Raw genomic sequence first — 16,087 nt, forward strand, 5'->3', positions numbered from 1 at the left:
AAAAATTATCTCGTAATTCTGAGTTCTTTTTTTCTCAAGTGAATGCAATACGCTTCCGTAGAATTAAAAACTGAAATCGTTTTTTTTCCCCCCTCAAACAATCATTTTTACAGAGCACAAATATTACGAGTTGCTAGCGCTGTGACTACAGATGCCTTACAGCGGATGGGAGGAACTCTTGTCATCTTACCTACTTGATCTTTGAAAATCTTCGAGATGACCACAGGCACTTTATGTTCTGCTCCCCCCTGAAACGCATGAAGAGCCGTCAAGGTGATTCACCTCTACATCTCACATCAGTCTATTACCAACACTGCTCAAAAATACAAATCTATTGCCTCATTAGAGATTACTGTGAGTAAATCTAATGAGAGTTGAGCTCAGGTTCCTCTTTGATCTCGAAGACTAATATTGTGCAATGATTATCTGGTCTGCGGAGATATGAGTGTCATTAAGCTCTTTAAAGTCAATGAACAATATTAAAGAAGCAAAAGACCTACTTTGATACTCAGACCGAGACCTCCAGTCACCTGTCTTCGAAGTACAACAGTTCTGTGCTTTAAAAAAGGGGAATTTAGTTGGTAAAATATTCATGGCATCAACTAGATAACAAATAATTAAAGAAGTAGTCATATGGCAACACTTGACTTGAAGCCTGAAGTTTATACAGGTTAAATAAATAAGACTGTTGATGCGTTTAATGTTTAAATAGCATTAAGATTTTCACAACATTCAAATACAGGTAACATCAGGAAATAAATAATGAAATCTTACTGTTGGTGTGTTTAATGTTTGTTTTTATTACATTGAAAAAGACAAAAAGTCTCAAATTTCATAAATAGATAAAATCTCAACTTTCAAATACAGGTAATATATCTGTATAATATAATGCTTACTGTTTTTCTCAACTTGTATAATAAAAAAAAAGAAATTTACTGTTCATGTGTTTTATTGCTTGACATTAAAAACAAAATCTAACCTTTTAAACACAGGTAATATTAGGCAATAGATAAATACATTTTACCATTGATGTTTAATGTTTGACTATTGATGTTTACATTTTTTCAAATGTCAAACTTCATTTTTATCCAGACATTAAATCAATGAACGCTGTAGTGATCTTCACTAATCTCTGTGGGGATAGGCTTGTCAATTCAGATGTGAACCACTTCATAACACTCCTCTAATTCTAATAACATGCAAAAGATTGCAAACTATTTCTCAATAACGAAGATTTATGATGGCCAAAACTTAAACAACCTCAGAAAGATCATTATTTACTCCATCAGAAAGCTGAGACTTTCCTTTTTACTTTAGTGTCTAAAACTCAAAATGTGTTTCTGGGTTAAAGTGACTCTAAATGACGAAGGAGGTTAGTTATAAACCCCAATATATAACTAGGATTATAAATATGCTCTAAAACTCTCTTGATTATGACTATATTGGATTCTCCAGCATGCATTGTGCACATTTAATGACTTCCATTGTGTATTGACAGCATAATTTCTGAAATAGCGGCCGTAGCCTGATGCCACTGATGTCATTTATGAATGATGATGATGCATCTCACGCTTGCAAAGCAAACAAAGAAGTGGCGTGTGCTTCTTGACAGCGATGTCAAATGTAATGAAAACTTGTTCTGTTGCTGTCTGTGACGCCCAATGAAGAGAAACGTGCCACTTTAAACAATGATGAAATGACCCGAGTGTGTTTGAATCAGGGTCGAGTCAAAGGCAAAGACTCAGTACTTACATTTAAGTGCGAGTCGCCGCCGTTCACACACACCACATCCTGCTTCTGAACGATTAACAGCTCTTTCGTTAACTTTAAGCGGACGTCGTAGGTGTTACTTGTGTGTTTGTCGTACAAAAGGGCAAGTCCGGTTTTTGTCTGTTGAAAAAATAAGCAAAAAAAAAAAACGCACGTTAGTCACTCCCATTATTTAAGTCCATAATTTATGGGATTAAGCACTAACATTGACAACCGAATTTAGCTGACGTGTGTACGTCGCCATTAAGCAACATTAAAAATACTGGATTTGAATTGTGCACAACTTCTGAAGCCATATGACAGCTTGCGCAAGAAACTCGTCCGCTTTTCAGGTGAACTATTTCCTGAGACTGAGATTAATGTAAAAAAAAAAAAAAAAAAGTTAGGCTTTTATTTTTCTCGCAGTATTTGATTCCACTTTGAGAAGTTGGCTCTGTCTCCACTGAAAGATAATGCAACAGTCGCCTGTGGATCTTTCAATTACTTTTGAGTTTTCTCTCAGAGAATCGGCACAGGGACAAAATGAGTGTATAGAGAGCAGCGTTAATTCACTTAACCCACAAAACAGTCCCTGGAGGAGCTTCCTGTTTCTGAAAAATACTCAATTACAATCTTTATTCATCACGCTTTCTGTGACTTTCACATCGCCAGAGAAATCTGCCGTGAGGATCATTTTCTTCCTCAAGGCCACAATAGTGAGTTCATGAATCGCCTCCTGGTGGTTTCTGAGAAAAACCGAAGTGGGGTGCTAGAAAAACCACTGAGATGAAGGTACGTGTCTTCACTCGTTTTAAAGCCAGTCTGTCTCTCTCTCAACAGTTTTTCTCCCATCAGCCCTGAAGTCAAACACATACATTACAGAGCAGAGAACAGCAGATTCATGAGAGTTAAAGAAAACGTGTTGCTCCCTGTAAAACAATTATAAAGTCACATGTTTTACCATTACTTAACTCATCAAAATAAAGTAACCAATTTTTCAAAACTTAATTTTATCTAGCAATAACTGCAACAATAAAGATATAGTTCTAGAACCCGTTCTAAATATTAAATAATATTCTAGCAGAGTTCACACCACAACTGTAAAGATAACAGAAAGAATACTGTTAGAATCCCTTTCAGAATATATTTTTTCCAGCTGTTAAACGATAAAAACATTGACAGCCAATCAGAATCCACCCTGCTTTGGGTGGTTGATGATTTCACTTGTCTAACTTTAGTTAGTGTGTAATGTTGCTGTTTGAGCATAAACAGCATCTGCAAAGTTACGACGCTCAAAGTTCAGAGCAAAGGGAGATATTTGCTTACAGAAATCGCTTTTTAAGGACTACAACAAACGGCTGGTAGGAACTACACGACATTCCTCCCGGGTGACATCACTAACCCTAAAATTTACATAAACCCCGCCCCCCGGAACACGATTTATAGATTATCAAGACAGAATCTGCTAATCAATGACTTGATGATAGTTAACTCCACATCAGCAACATAGATTCACCAACTAAACATTCAGAAATGTCCTGTTTCATTCTTACAAGTTGTCACTTCTTCTTGAGTCTCTCCATATTTGTCTGGCTCCAGTTTGAACATAAAAGGCTAAACGTTTTTGAAATTTTCAGTGCATGTCTGTGTGAGGTAATCGAAGATGCTAACACACGAGCTCTTGAACCTCTGCATGCTAAGAATTTGAATTGTGACCAAGTATTTGAAGGTTGAGCAGCGAGCTCATTGGCTACTGATACAGCAGGAACCAATCAGCTGTGCCCTATAGACAATGATGTGATTGCAAACAGATTGGGTTAAGAAACCATCAACCTGCGCCATCTAGAGTTTCATGACAGAACATCATAGTTATCGTTATTAGTGTGAACGGGCCTTATAAACAGCAGTTATCAAAAATTGCAGGATTATAATACATTGTCTACAACTTTGGTAAAAATAGAGAACAATATTCTTGTTTATATCTAAAAGAAGTTAAAACATTGTTAATGTTTTCAGTATGTGGCTTGGGAGTGACTTCGTACACTCAAAATACACAAAAACTGCGTGATATTTTAGATATTAAGGAAAATTTAAATCCTTTATACTATAATGCTAAAAAGGTTTGCGCTGTGCATGTGTGTGTGGGTCCTGTGACGATGACTCTGGTTCTGACAGACCCACGACCGTCTCTCTGTACTGGCCTAGTTCTCTCTCTGGCACCTAGACCGCTTCTTCCTTCCCTGGAGACACCGGGATGTAGGTCAAGTGAGTCTCCCGTTAGCTCTACAGGGAGAGGATAATTAATCAGAGTTTGGAGTAAGAGACTGAGTCCTCCCGTCCACTGCACGCGCTCCAGCTTCAGTAAAGGTGAGCTCTTTGCTATTTATACACAGGTACATGGGAATGCCTTAATGTCTCTGGAGAAATCAAGGCCACAACTGTGGTAGTCACGGCTTGACGGTTTGGGAGGGGACTGAAATCCAGATTTGGCCGAAGGATCTGGCTGAGAGTCACCTCTGCATGATGGCCCTCGAGGGAAAAACACAGTTTCTCCAACCAAAATTCATTCAATCATGAAATGCCCAACAGTAACACCTTACAGTACTCACATTTCCTTCAGCAAATGCAAACATCAAGTTTCTATAGTACTTTTGAGTAGTAGTCGACCAATATTGAATTGTTTTTATTTTTTGATGGTCGATGCCGATATCTTAAAAAGCAGAGTGGCTAATGGTCAATATATATCTTTATATATATATATATATATATATAAAGCTGATGTATATATATGATATCACCCTATTTAAAGGGATACTCCACCGGTTTTTATTATTAAACTATGTTATTCCCTTAACTAAGACGAGTTGTTACATACCTCTCTCGTCTCAGTGCGTGCACTATATCCCTCTGTATTGCCGCAAAACTATGTTAGCACTTAGCTTAGCCCATGCATTAAATATGGGCCAAGCAGAGAAGCGACCAAACACTTCCACGTTTTCCCTATGTAAACACAGTTACTCGAGTAGTGTAACTTGACCTGGGCTGGTGACACAAAATAAACCGTTGCGCTTTTCTAAGCGTTTAAAATTGATGACTATATTGTATGGCGGAATACCATAACAATTGCTTTTGAGCACTTCGACTTGGCGCAATAATATCTTCACTCGTGAAAAGTCCGCTTACCGGCTCCCGCTTCCTCTCCCCCTCCCTCTGACATTTCCGTCAATACAACGTGACATGCGCCGGTAGTAGTAGTTCGAGCGGAGTTGACGAAGTAACAGGTTGTTGGAAGCTAGTTTGTGTACAATAATGGTTAAAGCGTGCATCGTAAAGGGTTGTGAAAATAAGGAGAATGTACATAGTGCTGTCATTTTTCACCGAATTCAAACACACCACATACAGCGGAGAGCTTGGTTAGCTGCTTTGAACAAGAATCCCAAAACACCATTGATGACTCTGAAGAAGTGGCGTGTTTGCTCCGAACATTTCACAAAGAAGGACTATACCTGCACAGGAACACGCCTAAAGGATGAGGCTACACCAACAATATTCAGATCACTTACAGAAAGCCCGTGGTCTTTCGCCAGCTCCGGTCTGTTCTGGATCATATCTTTCTTGCCTCTCACGGTCCACAAGAGCTAATTCCTCCTCCGTGTACTCGGGTTCAAACAGATATGGCTCTGGGTCTTCTAAAAGAAGTCATAATCATCTACAAAGTCGGCCATTGCAAATGATCTGCAGTTTGCTAATAGCACAGGTAGTAAAAGTCACGTTGGTAGTATTGACGGAAATGTCAGCAGCTGGATGCTATTGGAGGGAGGGGGAGAGGAAGCGGGAGCCGGTAATCTTTTCACGAGTGAAGATATTATTGCGCCAAGTCGAAGTGCTCAAAAGCACTTGTTATGGTATTCCGCCATACAATATAGTCATCAATTTTAAACGCTTAGAAAAGCGCAACGGTTTATTTTGTGTCACCAGCCCAGGTCAAGTTACACTACTCGAGTAACTGTGTTTACATAGGGAAAACGTGGAAGTGTTTGGTCGCTTCTCTGCTTGGCCCATATTTAATGCATGGGCTAAGCTAAGTGCTAACATAGTTTTGCGGCAATACAGAGGGATATAGTGCACGCACTGAGACGAGAGAGGTATGTATCAACTCGTCTTAGTTAAGGGAATAACATAGTTTAATAAGAAAAACTGGTGGAGTATCCCTTTAATTTAAAGATATTAAAACAGATGAAAAACAATTCATATTGATTTGACATAATTTTTACTAAATTAGAAATAGTTTGATCAATTAAGATGAAAAAAATCTAAACTTTATAAAAGATAATGTAAAATAAACAGATGGCAGTTTCTTGATTATGTAATCCAATTAATGAATTTTTCACAAATAAAAAAATAGGTAAAAATACATACAGAGTCCGTTTTTATGCAGAGGATCTCACAACTGGATTCACCAAAGTTTGAAAGGTTTATGAAATTAAACACACACACACACTTAGGCGCTGGCGTTCTCATTATTGTCAAAATAAAAGTCCTATGCGCTGATAGAATAAAAGTCAAATTTTCGGCATATATTGGCCGAACAGAAAAACTTAAAATGCCGATGCGATAATAAAAACATGCCGAATATCGGCCGTGGCGATGTATCAGTCACTACCTTTCACAATTCATTTTGTTTCAAGAAAAAGTGCCAAACCAAATGAGACTATGACAGTGAAATACTCCCTAGCATATATATATGATATGAATAAATGTTTATTTTATTTATTTAATCAGTTTAAAGTTACAGGGACAATGCACATTAATACACGCTTACGTAAATGTGCCAGTTTAGCCATCTTGGCTAATTTTCAACTGTAGTCACTGGGCAGATGTAATGACCGATAAAATACATTCAGACAATCAACAATACGAATACATACATTAAAACACATTTCATAAAGTTCATAAAATACGTTAAACAAGGACAACAAATCAAAACATGATTCAAATGATTTAAAAAACTACAGAATATGGGTACACACTTGATTATCTTTTAACCATGATTTTAATTTAAACTTAAATAGCCCATATGAAACACAGTCTCTGATAGACGTAGGCAAACTGTTCCAAGTGTGAGCTGCTCTCACAGAAAAAGCTGACTGACCAAAGGCAGTTCTTCTCATTTGTATTGCACAGTCACCTCTTGTTACAGACCTTGTATGTCTAGTAACAGTAATCTTTTGTTTTATAAAAGCAGTTAGTGGTGGGGGAGCTAAGCAATGTAAGATTTTAAAAACAAGACAAGAGTCTGTGAATTTAATAAGATTGTCCCAAGTCATTAAATTATGTTTTTTTATGCAGTAACAGTGGTGATAGGTATTTGGCTTCCTATCAAGCACCTTAGAAGCTTGATGGTACAATGACTGCACAGGTTTAAGGGTTGTGCTGGAGGCTTGTGCCCAGCTAGTCAAACAGTACAACAAATGTGGCATGATCATGGCATTAAAATATATTGTAGCTGCCTTTGTAGTCAGACAATTTCTTATATGACGGAAATTTGACATGTTAAATTTTACTATATTTATAACTTTTTTAATTTGTTTTTTAAATGTTAGATTAGAATCAATTATTATACCTAAATATATGAACTTATTGATGTGACATCAATAAGAAGACTACACTGAAGATACATTTTAATATTTTGCCTGTGTTGTTGGTTTTCATGTTTTCTACACCGAAGGCCATCTGGAATCAGGAATAACCCAGGAGAAATGCACAGTTGTTTGAAATCAGTGATCAAGCACACACTTGCTTTTGTGACTTCTAGAATAATTCCCACAGAAAGCTACTGGGACTGGCTGTATAACAGCATGCAATGGTATTAATGAGATTCTGTGGTATAGTATGCTGTGTGTGTGTATATATATAAATATTCAAGTGGCGTGTGTGTGAGCGACAAAGAAACACGGAGAACATACAGAGTGGGACGCTTCCCAAACAAGACAAGGAGGAACTTTAAAGAGTGTGATTTCTGTCAAACTTTCAAAACTCGGGAGCAGAAAAACTCAACAAACTGTGTCCATCCGACCATCTGAAGATGTTTTTCACATCCAGTGCAGCATTTAAGAAGAAAGCAATGAGCCAGAAAAACGATGCCGTGTGTCAGGGTGTGTTTCGCTGTGGTAAAAAAGCTTTTAGAACATTGCATAAAAACTTAATGAAAGAGACACACTCTAGCAACACTATTTTGAATGTATCTGAACAAATCAGTTTTACAAAAATTAAATGTCAGACGTGTTATTGGCAGGGTGTGAATTAAACCACACAAAGAGTTGCGGGTCTCAAGAAAGTTATTCTTTGGTTCATATTATTGTTTCACTGGGTTTCAAAAGATTTGGTAATGATAAATGTTCACCAGTTACGGCATGATTTTTGATTTTTGTCGCCAAAAAGATGCTAAAAACCAAGTCTTGTAAAAAAATAAATATTTTTATTCAGCAAGGACGCATTACATTGATCAAAAGTGACTAAAGACTTTGACACTGTTACAAACAATTTCCATTTTAATCTTCTAAAAGAAATCTAAAAACAAACAAATGCATCCCACATTTCCATAAAAATACTAAGCGGAAAAACTGTTTTCAACATTGATAATAATGTTGGGGGGAAAAAAATCATATTAGAGTGATTTCTGAAGGATCATGTGACACTGAAGACTGGAGTAATGATGCTGAAAATACAGCTTTGATCACAGGAATAAATTACAATATAATCACATAAAACAGTCATTTTCAATGGTAACAATATTTCACATTTTTACTGTATTTTTGATCAAATAAATGCAGCCTCGGTGAGCAGAAGAGACTTCTTTCAAAACATTAATAAATCTTACAGACCCTATATTTTTATAGGTTTTAGTGACAAATAATGAAAATAGCACAAAAAAAAAAACCTATCTAGTGGTACCTTTACATTTAGCAGACATTTGAACTTTTTAAAAATACTTTTCTTTCTTTTTATTTTATGAACTTGTTGGATGCAAAACAAAAGACACAAATTATCAAAAGAACAATTTCCACATGGTTACTTAACATAAATCAATTTTCATAGAATTTCAAACACAAATAACTCTTGTGTTGTGATGCATACCATCAGCACAGTGCAGAATTACTCATAGCATGATATAAGGTTTTAGTCATGCCGCCCACCCTCTCTACTCCTGTCTGAAAATGACCTTATCAAGTGACAAAAACTACATTTGTTAGATCTGTGATTTTGAACGCCTTTAAGGTCAATTATCTGCTTCAGACGATGATTACTTTTAAGTGTTTGCCGTTGTAATTGTGAAATATTGCCTCTAATTTGAATTCACTACAAAGGCGGACGAGAGCGCCACTGGACACCTTCAATCAAGATAATAATTAGAAGAAGAATGAAGGTCAACTGCTGTCTGGAGATCAGATCACAGCAGATAATGTTACACCGCTGCAGGGCTGGAACGCAGACACACGGATATTGTCCTTTCCCCAGACAGCAGGACGGGTGTAGTAGTCGATAGAGATGCTTTTGGGCAGAAGACTTCAAGCCTGTTCCTCTTGCAATCGTAAAAGCATTTGAAAGGGAAATATCCGAGTTGAATGAGCCGCACAACCATTACAGTACATGCACTGTAAAACATTATTTTCTCACTCAGTATTTTTGTCATTTTGCAGCACAAATATCTAAACTTTTTAAATCAAGATACATTTACTTGAGAAGCAAAATTACTTAAAGGGGTCATATAATGGTACATGCACTTTTACAAGTTGATTGTACTGAAATGTGTGTTAGCAGTGCCTGTACACAACCATCATATAATGATAAAAATCCATCCAGTGTTTTTGTTTTAATCTCCTTATATGTTTTCCCGTCTCAAATCGAGCCGTTCGAGCCTGTGACGTCACACGCTCGGAAGCCCCTCCCACGATTGTTGATTGACAGGAGCGTTTCAACACAGACCCGCCCTCACTCGTGAGAGCTGTCAATCATAGTCTGCGCGGACCGGCGCGGTCATTGTTGATATGCTGGAGCACTGTCTATGAGCAGAATGGTGTCTAAGCGATTGTGGTGTTCTGTTCTTGGGTGTAATAACGAACACAGTCATTTTAATGTTCCTAAATCCGAACCGCTGAAGACGCAGTGGCTGAGTTTGTTTTCGAAGGGAATATTCCCCACAAGCAACGTCAATGCTTTCATGTTTGCGGGAATCATTTCTCACCAGACTGCTTTATAAACGAGGGTCAGTATAAAGCTGGTTTTGCTAAGAAGCTGAACGCGATTTATAGATTATCAAGACAGAATATGCTAATCAATGACTAGAAGATAACTACACATCAGCTACATACTTTACATAGATTCATCAACTAACCCTTCAGAAATGTCCTGTTTCATTCTATATGTTGTCACTTCTTCCTGAGTCTGTCCATCATTGACTCCGGTTTGAACATAAAAGTCTAAAAGTTGTTGAAATGTTCAGTGCATGTCTGTGTGAGGTAAAAGGACACGAGCTCTTGAAGCTCCGCCCCCTGTGCTGGGAGCAGCAGCTCATTTGCATTTAAAGGGCCAGACAGAAAACGGTGCGTTTTTGCTCACCCTCAAAAAGTGACAACTTTAACATGCTATATAAAAATATCTGTGGGGTATTTTGAGCTAAAACTTCACATACACACTCTGGGGACATCAAAGACATATTTTACATCTTGTGCAGGGTTCCAGACTGCGACGAAATTGGTCGCATATGCGACCGTTTTTTGAGAATGTGCGAGTTAAAATTGGATGTGGTCGCATTTGTGCGAGTGGACGCTCGCGCAACAGAACGCCGTTGTATCAGCTGCTGCAGTCCGTAACTTATGTTCAAAATGAACGAGTACATCATGAATCCATTTTCCAAACGGTGTTTTTGACTTATCCTGAATCCCTACGGTACGCCTATAATAAGTGTTTATATTCTGACTATTTTATCCCGGGCTCTGCTCGGCTGCGGAGTTGCCCAGTGTCTGCGTGACTCGCCATAGACATTAACGGAGAGAAGTAGCTCCGGCTACAGTGTTCTTCCGCAAGACACGTGCAGTTTATTTATTGACGAACGTACACGTCACGCGCATTGCACACTGATGGTGAAACGCGCCAATTACGAATTCAGGAATTAAGGCATATAAAAATGAAAAGGTCTCACGAAATACCGAGCCCCTTCCTACGTCTTTCCAGTGGTTAGATGATAGTAATCGATCGACAGAGGAAAATGATTATAAAATGCAGAAGGCAAGGAGTGTGAGATTTCTGATTTTTGTTACAACTATAAACTTTAATAACGGAAAATCTGTATCAGCGTATTATAATAGCCTACTCTAATCTTTTAAAATGTAATGCATACATTTGAATGTTTAATGATTTTTAAAAGATAGAATGATGCTGATAGAAAGATGATAGATAGATAGATAGATAGATAGATAGATAGATAGATAGATAGATAGATAGATAGATAGATAGATAGATAGATAGATAGATATAATATAATTCAAATGTAAATAGATAGATTTATACACTACTAAACAATGCTGGGTTGTTTAAACTCAAATTTGGGTCGAATATGGACAAACCCAAATGTTGGGTTAAAAATGTTATATAATATAACGTAATATATAATAAAATGTAATATATAATATAATTATATTTATACTATATAATATATATAGTATAAATATAAAAATGTTTTTATATAATATATTACAGGTATTTATGCTGCAACCCAGAAAGCCTTTGCTAGCCTTGGTCCATTAAAACCACTATTCAACAACATGCATTGATTAATCCCATGGCATGTAGCAAAAAAAAAAAAAAGGTGCGACCAAATCATATGTTGGTGCGACCAACTGAGAAAGTTGGTAGCACCAGTGCAACCAGTGGAAAAGTTAGTCTGGAGCCCTGATCTTGTGAAAAGGGCATTATATCAGCCCTTTAAGATTTTGTTTGGCCGCAGTACCAAAAGTTTCCACTAGATGAAATTTGTCTCCCATTCATTTCCAATGTGCTCAGTTTTGACTGCGAACAATACAAGTGTGACTATTTTTTAAGGACCATTTATCATGTTCGAATCATGTCCATAATTGTGTGTGTGTGTGTGTGTTTTCACATAGCAAGTGCCAAAACCTTTATCAAGTTTCACACCATTCATGCCATTTAAAAAAACTTTAAAAAATAATAATAATAATAATTTATGGTTAAAAATGACCGAAGAGCACCAGAGGGTTAAATATTTCTCGCCCAAGGCATCCGCAGAATAAAGGGGCGGGGCCTGGTTGAGTTAGTTAGTAGTGTGTTAAAATGGCGGTTATGGTAAGGGGCGGGACATTTCCCAAACACACTCGAAGCGCTCGACCAATTGGTCAAACTGGACCTTCAATTTAAGGCGCATCAATTTTTGTCTATTGCAATAATTGTAATCGTCATGTATTCACAGAGTGAATTAAAAAAAGAAATCCTGCATCGCATTCCATTATTACTCCATGTCCATTATAATCTCATATTTCATTCAATACTGTGAAGTATTAATCAAAATTTAAGATGAGCAACATTCTAAAATCATGTTGTGGAACATCCCAGGCCGGTCACTGGTTACACTGAGACACTGCATTAGAAAGCAGCCGCTATCTCGGCTTTGGATCAGTGCTAATAACAGGACAAATCAAGCCTGGCTCATCTAGCATTGGCAGATTGTCTTCCAGGAGACTGAAAATATGTATTTGCAGGTGACAGGGTTGAGGCGACAGGATTATCGGGGATAGCTGTGCTAAACCTGAAGACAATCTGCCAATCACAAAGGGATTTTATGATATAAAAAGGTGTAAAAATGTTACCTTAGAGGTACAAGAGCTTGTCACTGGGGCAGTATCCTTAAAAGGACATCATTGTACCTTTATTACTCCTAAAAGGTGCATATTAGTACCTTAGAGTACAATACCTTAAGGTACTATTAACCGTTTTGTGGTAAAAAGGTACAAATATGTCTTTTTAAGGATACTGTGACAAGCTGTTGTACCTCTAAAAGTAACATTTTTACACTTTTTTTATTTTGTGTAAGTGTTCTTTATGTAATGCAGCTCGGTTTGATTTTCTAATTCTACCCTTCGACCTTTATAGCTCTCCGCAATCTCACATATAAGACAGGAACTAAACAGAGCATTCCTGACAGACTGGGAAGAGAGGAGCCGCAACAATGGAGAATATGAGGAAAATAATATGTTTAGAACATTCAAGCAAAAAAAACTATTCTGGTAGAGCCCAAAAACAAAATCAACACTATAAAAGGGCATAATAATCATAAACTCATACACTGTAAAAAAAAATCCTGTTGTTTTTACGGATAAAAACTGGCAGCTGTGGTTACCAGAACTTTACCGTCAAAAATACGGTATCAACGTTATTGGTTTTACAGACTTAACTTGAATTTACAGTAATGAACCGTATTTCATTATCTGATCTAATGTTAATTTACCAACCTATTGAAGTGTTAATATCTGTTTTGAACCATTGTAATACACTGACAACAACAATCACATCAGTGACGGAGTCACATGATCAATCAAAGCTCTTCACAAGCAGTCTTCCGCAAGAAAGTTAAATCTATTATATAAAAGCTGCACAGTGTTATTCGCACAAACATTAAACACCATCATGGTAACACACATGAAATTTTAAACATGCAATAAACATTATTTTAACAACATTAAATGTAACATAAAACCCTAATGTACATAACTGATTAGAAAAGAACTAAGAAAACTAAGAAGAAACAGTTATTTCAACAAAAATACATCAAATGCGAAGTGTCACGCAGGGAATTGTGGGAATGTCAATTTACGTTTTTTCACTGTAAATTATACAATGAGTTGTTCTTTTTCACTTTCAAAAACGGTAAATTACAGTAACGGTATTTTCCAGTAAAATTACATTAAATGTACCGTTAGATCTATCACAGTTATTTACCGTATATAGTAAGGAAACTTTCTGTTAACCAATTAAACAGTCTTTTACCGTTAAAATCACGATAATTTTTTACAGTGAGTTAGTTTTGATACATTTTACAGAAAACAAGAGTTACATTTTGCTTTGTATCTTGATTAAGGAATGTTTGTAGATATTTGTACTGAAAAAACCAAGACAAAATAGACGTGTGAATCACAGAGTTAAGGTTAAAGCGAGCGCCACGGACGTTCAGATGATCTAGAAAGTGGCAGCGGACGACACAAATGACCCTGATGGCCACCGTAATAAACTCAGATTCTCATCGCATCGGCAGGGAGTCTCGACCACGCTGTTGAAGACACTGTTACCGTATCGGACAGAAATCTATCGGGCAGCTGGGATGAGCAGAAGAGTGAAGCTGGGTGATCCATCATCATCATTTACTCTTCTCCACATCAACTACAGCAGCACAGCGAGTTAACCACGACAAAACAGCATTTGCAACACGTTTAACCCTATAAAGCCTACTGTATCATATTTGAGCCACTTTAAGGTTTTGTAGCCACTCAAGTCAAGCCACTTTAAGGTTTTGCTTCTAACGTTTAAGGCATTAAACGGTCTTGCACTCCCATATTTGTCTGATATTTTACAGCTACCGCCCTGCGCGGTCTCTCAGATCAGCTGAACTTGGTTTATTGTCCATCCCCTGTTTCCGGTTGTCTACAGTAGATGGAAGGTCAAGTGTCAATGCTCCTAAATTATGGAATTTATTACCCCTTACACTTCGAAATATCTCATCTGTGGCTACTTTCAAAACTCATGTATTTCATTTAATGTGACTGTATGTATCCTATGTGACTGTAATGTTTGTGTAAGTGTATAAATGTATCGTAAATTACAATGTAAAGCGACCTTGAGCTACGGAAAGGCGCTATATAAATAAAACTTCTTCTTCTTCTTCTGATACACTCTGAGGAAAAAAGGTACGAAAGCTGTCACCGGGGCTGAACCTTTTCAAAAGCTACACTTTTACCTAAAGAGTGCATATTGGTACCTTAATGGTACATATTAGCACCTAAAATGTACATATTAGCACCTAAAAAATGTACATATTAGTACCTAAAAGGGACAAAAGTGTACCTTTTGAAAAGGTACAGCCCCAGTGATTGTACCTCTTTTCTGAGAGTGTACATGAATGTCTAAAAATGATCAACATGATGTGAAAAACCTGTTGCACACAAACTACTACATGCCTTCTGTCGTCTTGAGTTTACACTTATAGCAAATAAAATGCCTTTTAGTATAATTGTACAAATGTGTCTTTTTGATGTGAAATCTTTACTGATTTTATAATGTACACATACGAATAACTTTTATATTGTTAGCAATATTTCAAGATGAACACTTACTGGACTGAACTTGATTATCCATCCATCCATAATTTTTTAGTCTCAGGCTTTTGAGGAAGGTTTATTTGTTTATCTCTCAATCAGTGTATTGCTGTAGTTCTCTAGCCATTAGAGTGTGCATCGATCTGCACTTCACAGCCGAGGAGACCGGCGTTCTCGTCAGGGCCGTAAAAGACAGAGAAGTGGCGTTGTATGGGGATGGAGAAACACACCCAAATTAGCTTCGGTTAAACAGGCGTATAATACTTTGGGTAAATGTGTAAGCTATATTATGCCTATTTTATTCACATCCTCATGGACACCACAATGATTTCCCACGTGTGGAATATTTTTCCTTGAAATTAGGTATGGTTTGCAAAAATGAGAATTGCTGCGTCTGTGAGAAGCAAAGTGTATGTGCGTTGTGCACACGCTACATAATGGCCACGCATGCGCCCTTAAAATAGCATCTGAATATCGCGCCACTGACTTTATGGTGCGTTCACGTGCTATGGAAAATATTATATTTTCCACTCATCGTAAACCCTAACGCTCAAAATACTTAATTGGTTTGAGTAGGAAAAACTTAAATTAAACTAATTAGTTCAGTCAAATGAACTTTTATGAGTATTTAGCACTTTCTTTTTCTTTCAAGTTCACAGAATGGATATATTTTAAGTAAACTGAACTGTTTCATTGTTTTGAGTTTTATGAAATTATTTCTTTTAATTTAGACGAACTTAAGTTTAACTGAAACGGCTGGGATGCATATTTCCCAGCATGCTTTGCCGATGGCACTCGAAAGGGAGAGTAAATGCTAAAATTAAGTGTAATACAATGTTTTTTTGTGCAAGATTAATGTTAAGCAGGTGATTTAGTAATGATTAATGTTTCGTTATGCTAATTTAGAAGAATTTCTGTTAATGTTGGTTTTAGGATAGTTACCATCATGGTGACAA

General features: G+C 37.0%; 1 protein-coding gene across 1 annotated transcript in view; it reads right to left on the minus strand.

Annotated features, from left to right (window-relative positions):
• sntg2 (syntrophin, gamma 2) overlaps nucleotides 1–16,087 on the minus strand; it is a 115,347-nt gene that overhangs the window by 74,641 nt on the left and 24,619 nt on the right. The window contains exons 2-4 of the mRNA XM_056240520.1: nucleotides 1,753–1,890; nucleotides 501–557; nucleotides 191–248 (exon numbers count right to left, since the gene is read on the minus strand). Of these exons, the coding sequence (XP_056096495.1) occupies nucleotides 191–248; nucleotides 501–557; nucleotides 1,753–1,890 (253 nt within the window). The remainder of the gene's footprint in view (nucleotides 1–190; nucleotides 249–500; nucleotides 558–1,752; nucleotides 1,891–16,087) is intronic.

The sequence above is a fragment of the Rhinichthys klamathensis genome, unplaced genomic scaffold (assembly GCF_029890125.1).
Source record: "Rhinichthys klamathensis goyatoka isolate OS25496 unplaced genomic scaffold, OSU_Roscu_1.1 h1tg000603l_1, whole genome shotgun sequence".
Classification (NCBI taxonomy): Eukaryota; Metazoa; Chordata; class Actinopteri; order Cypriniformes; family Leuciscidae; genus Rhinichthys; species Rhinichthys klamathensis.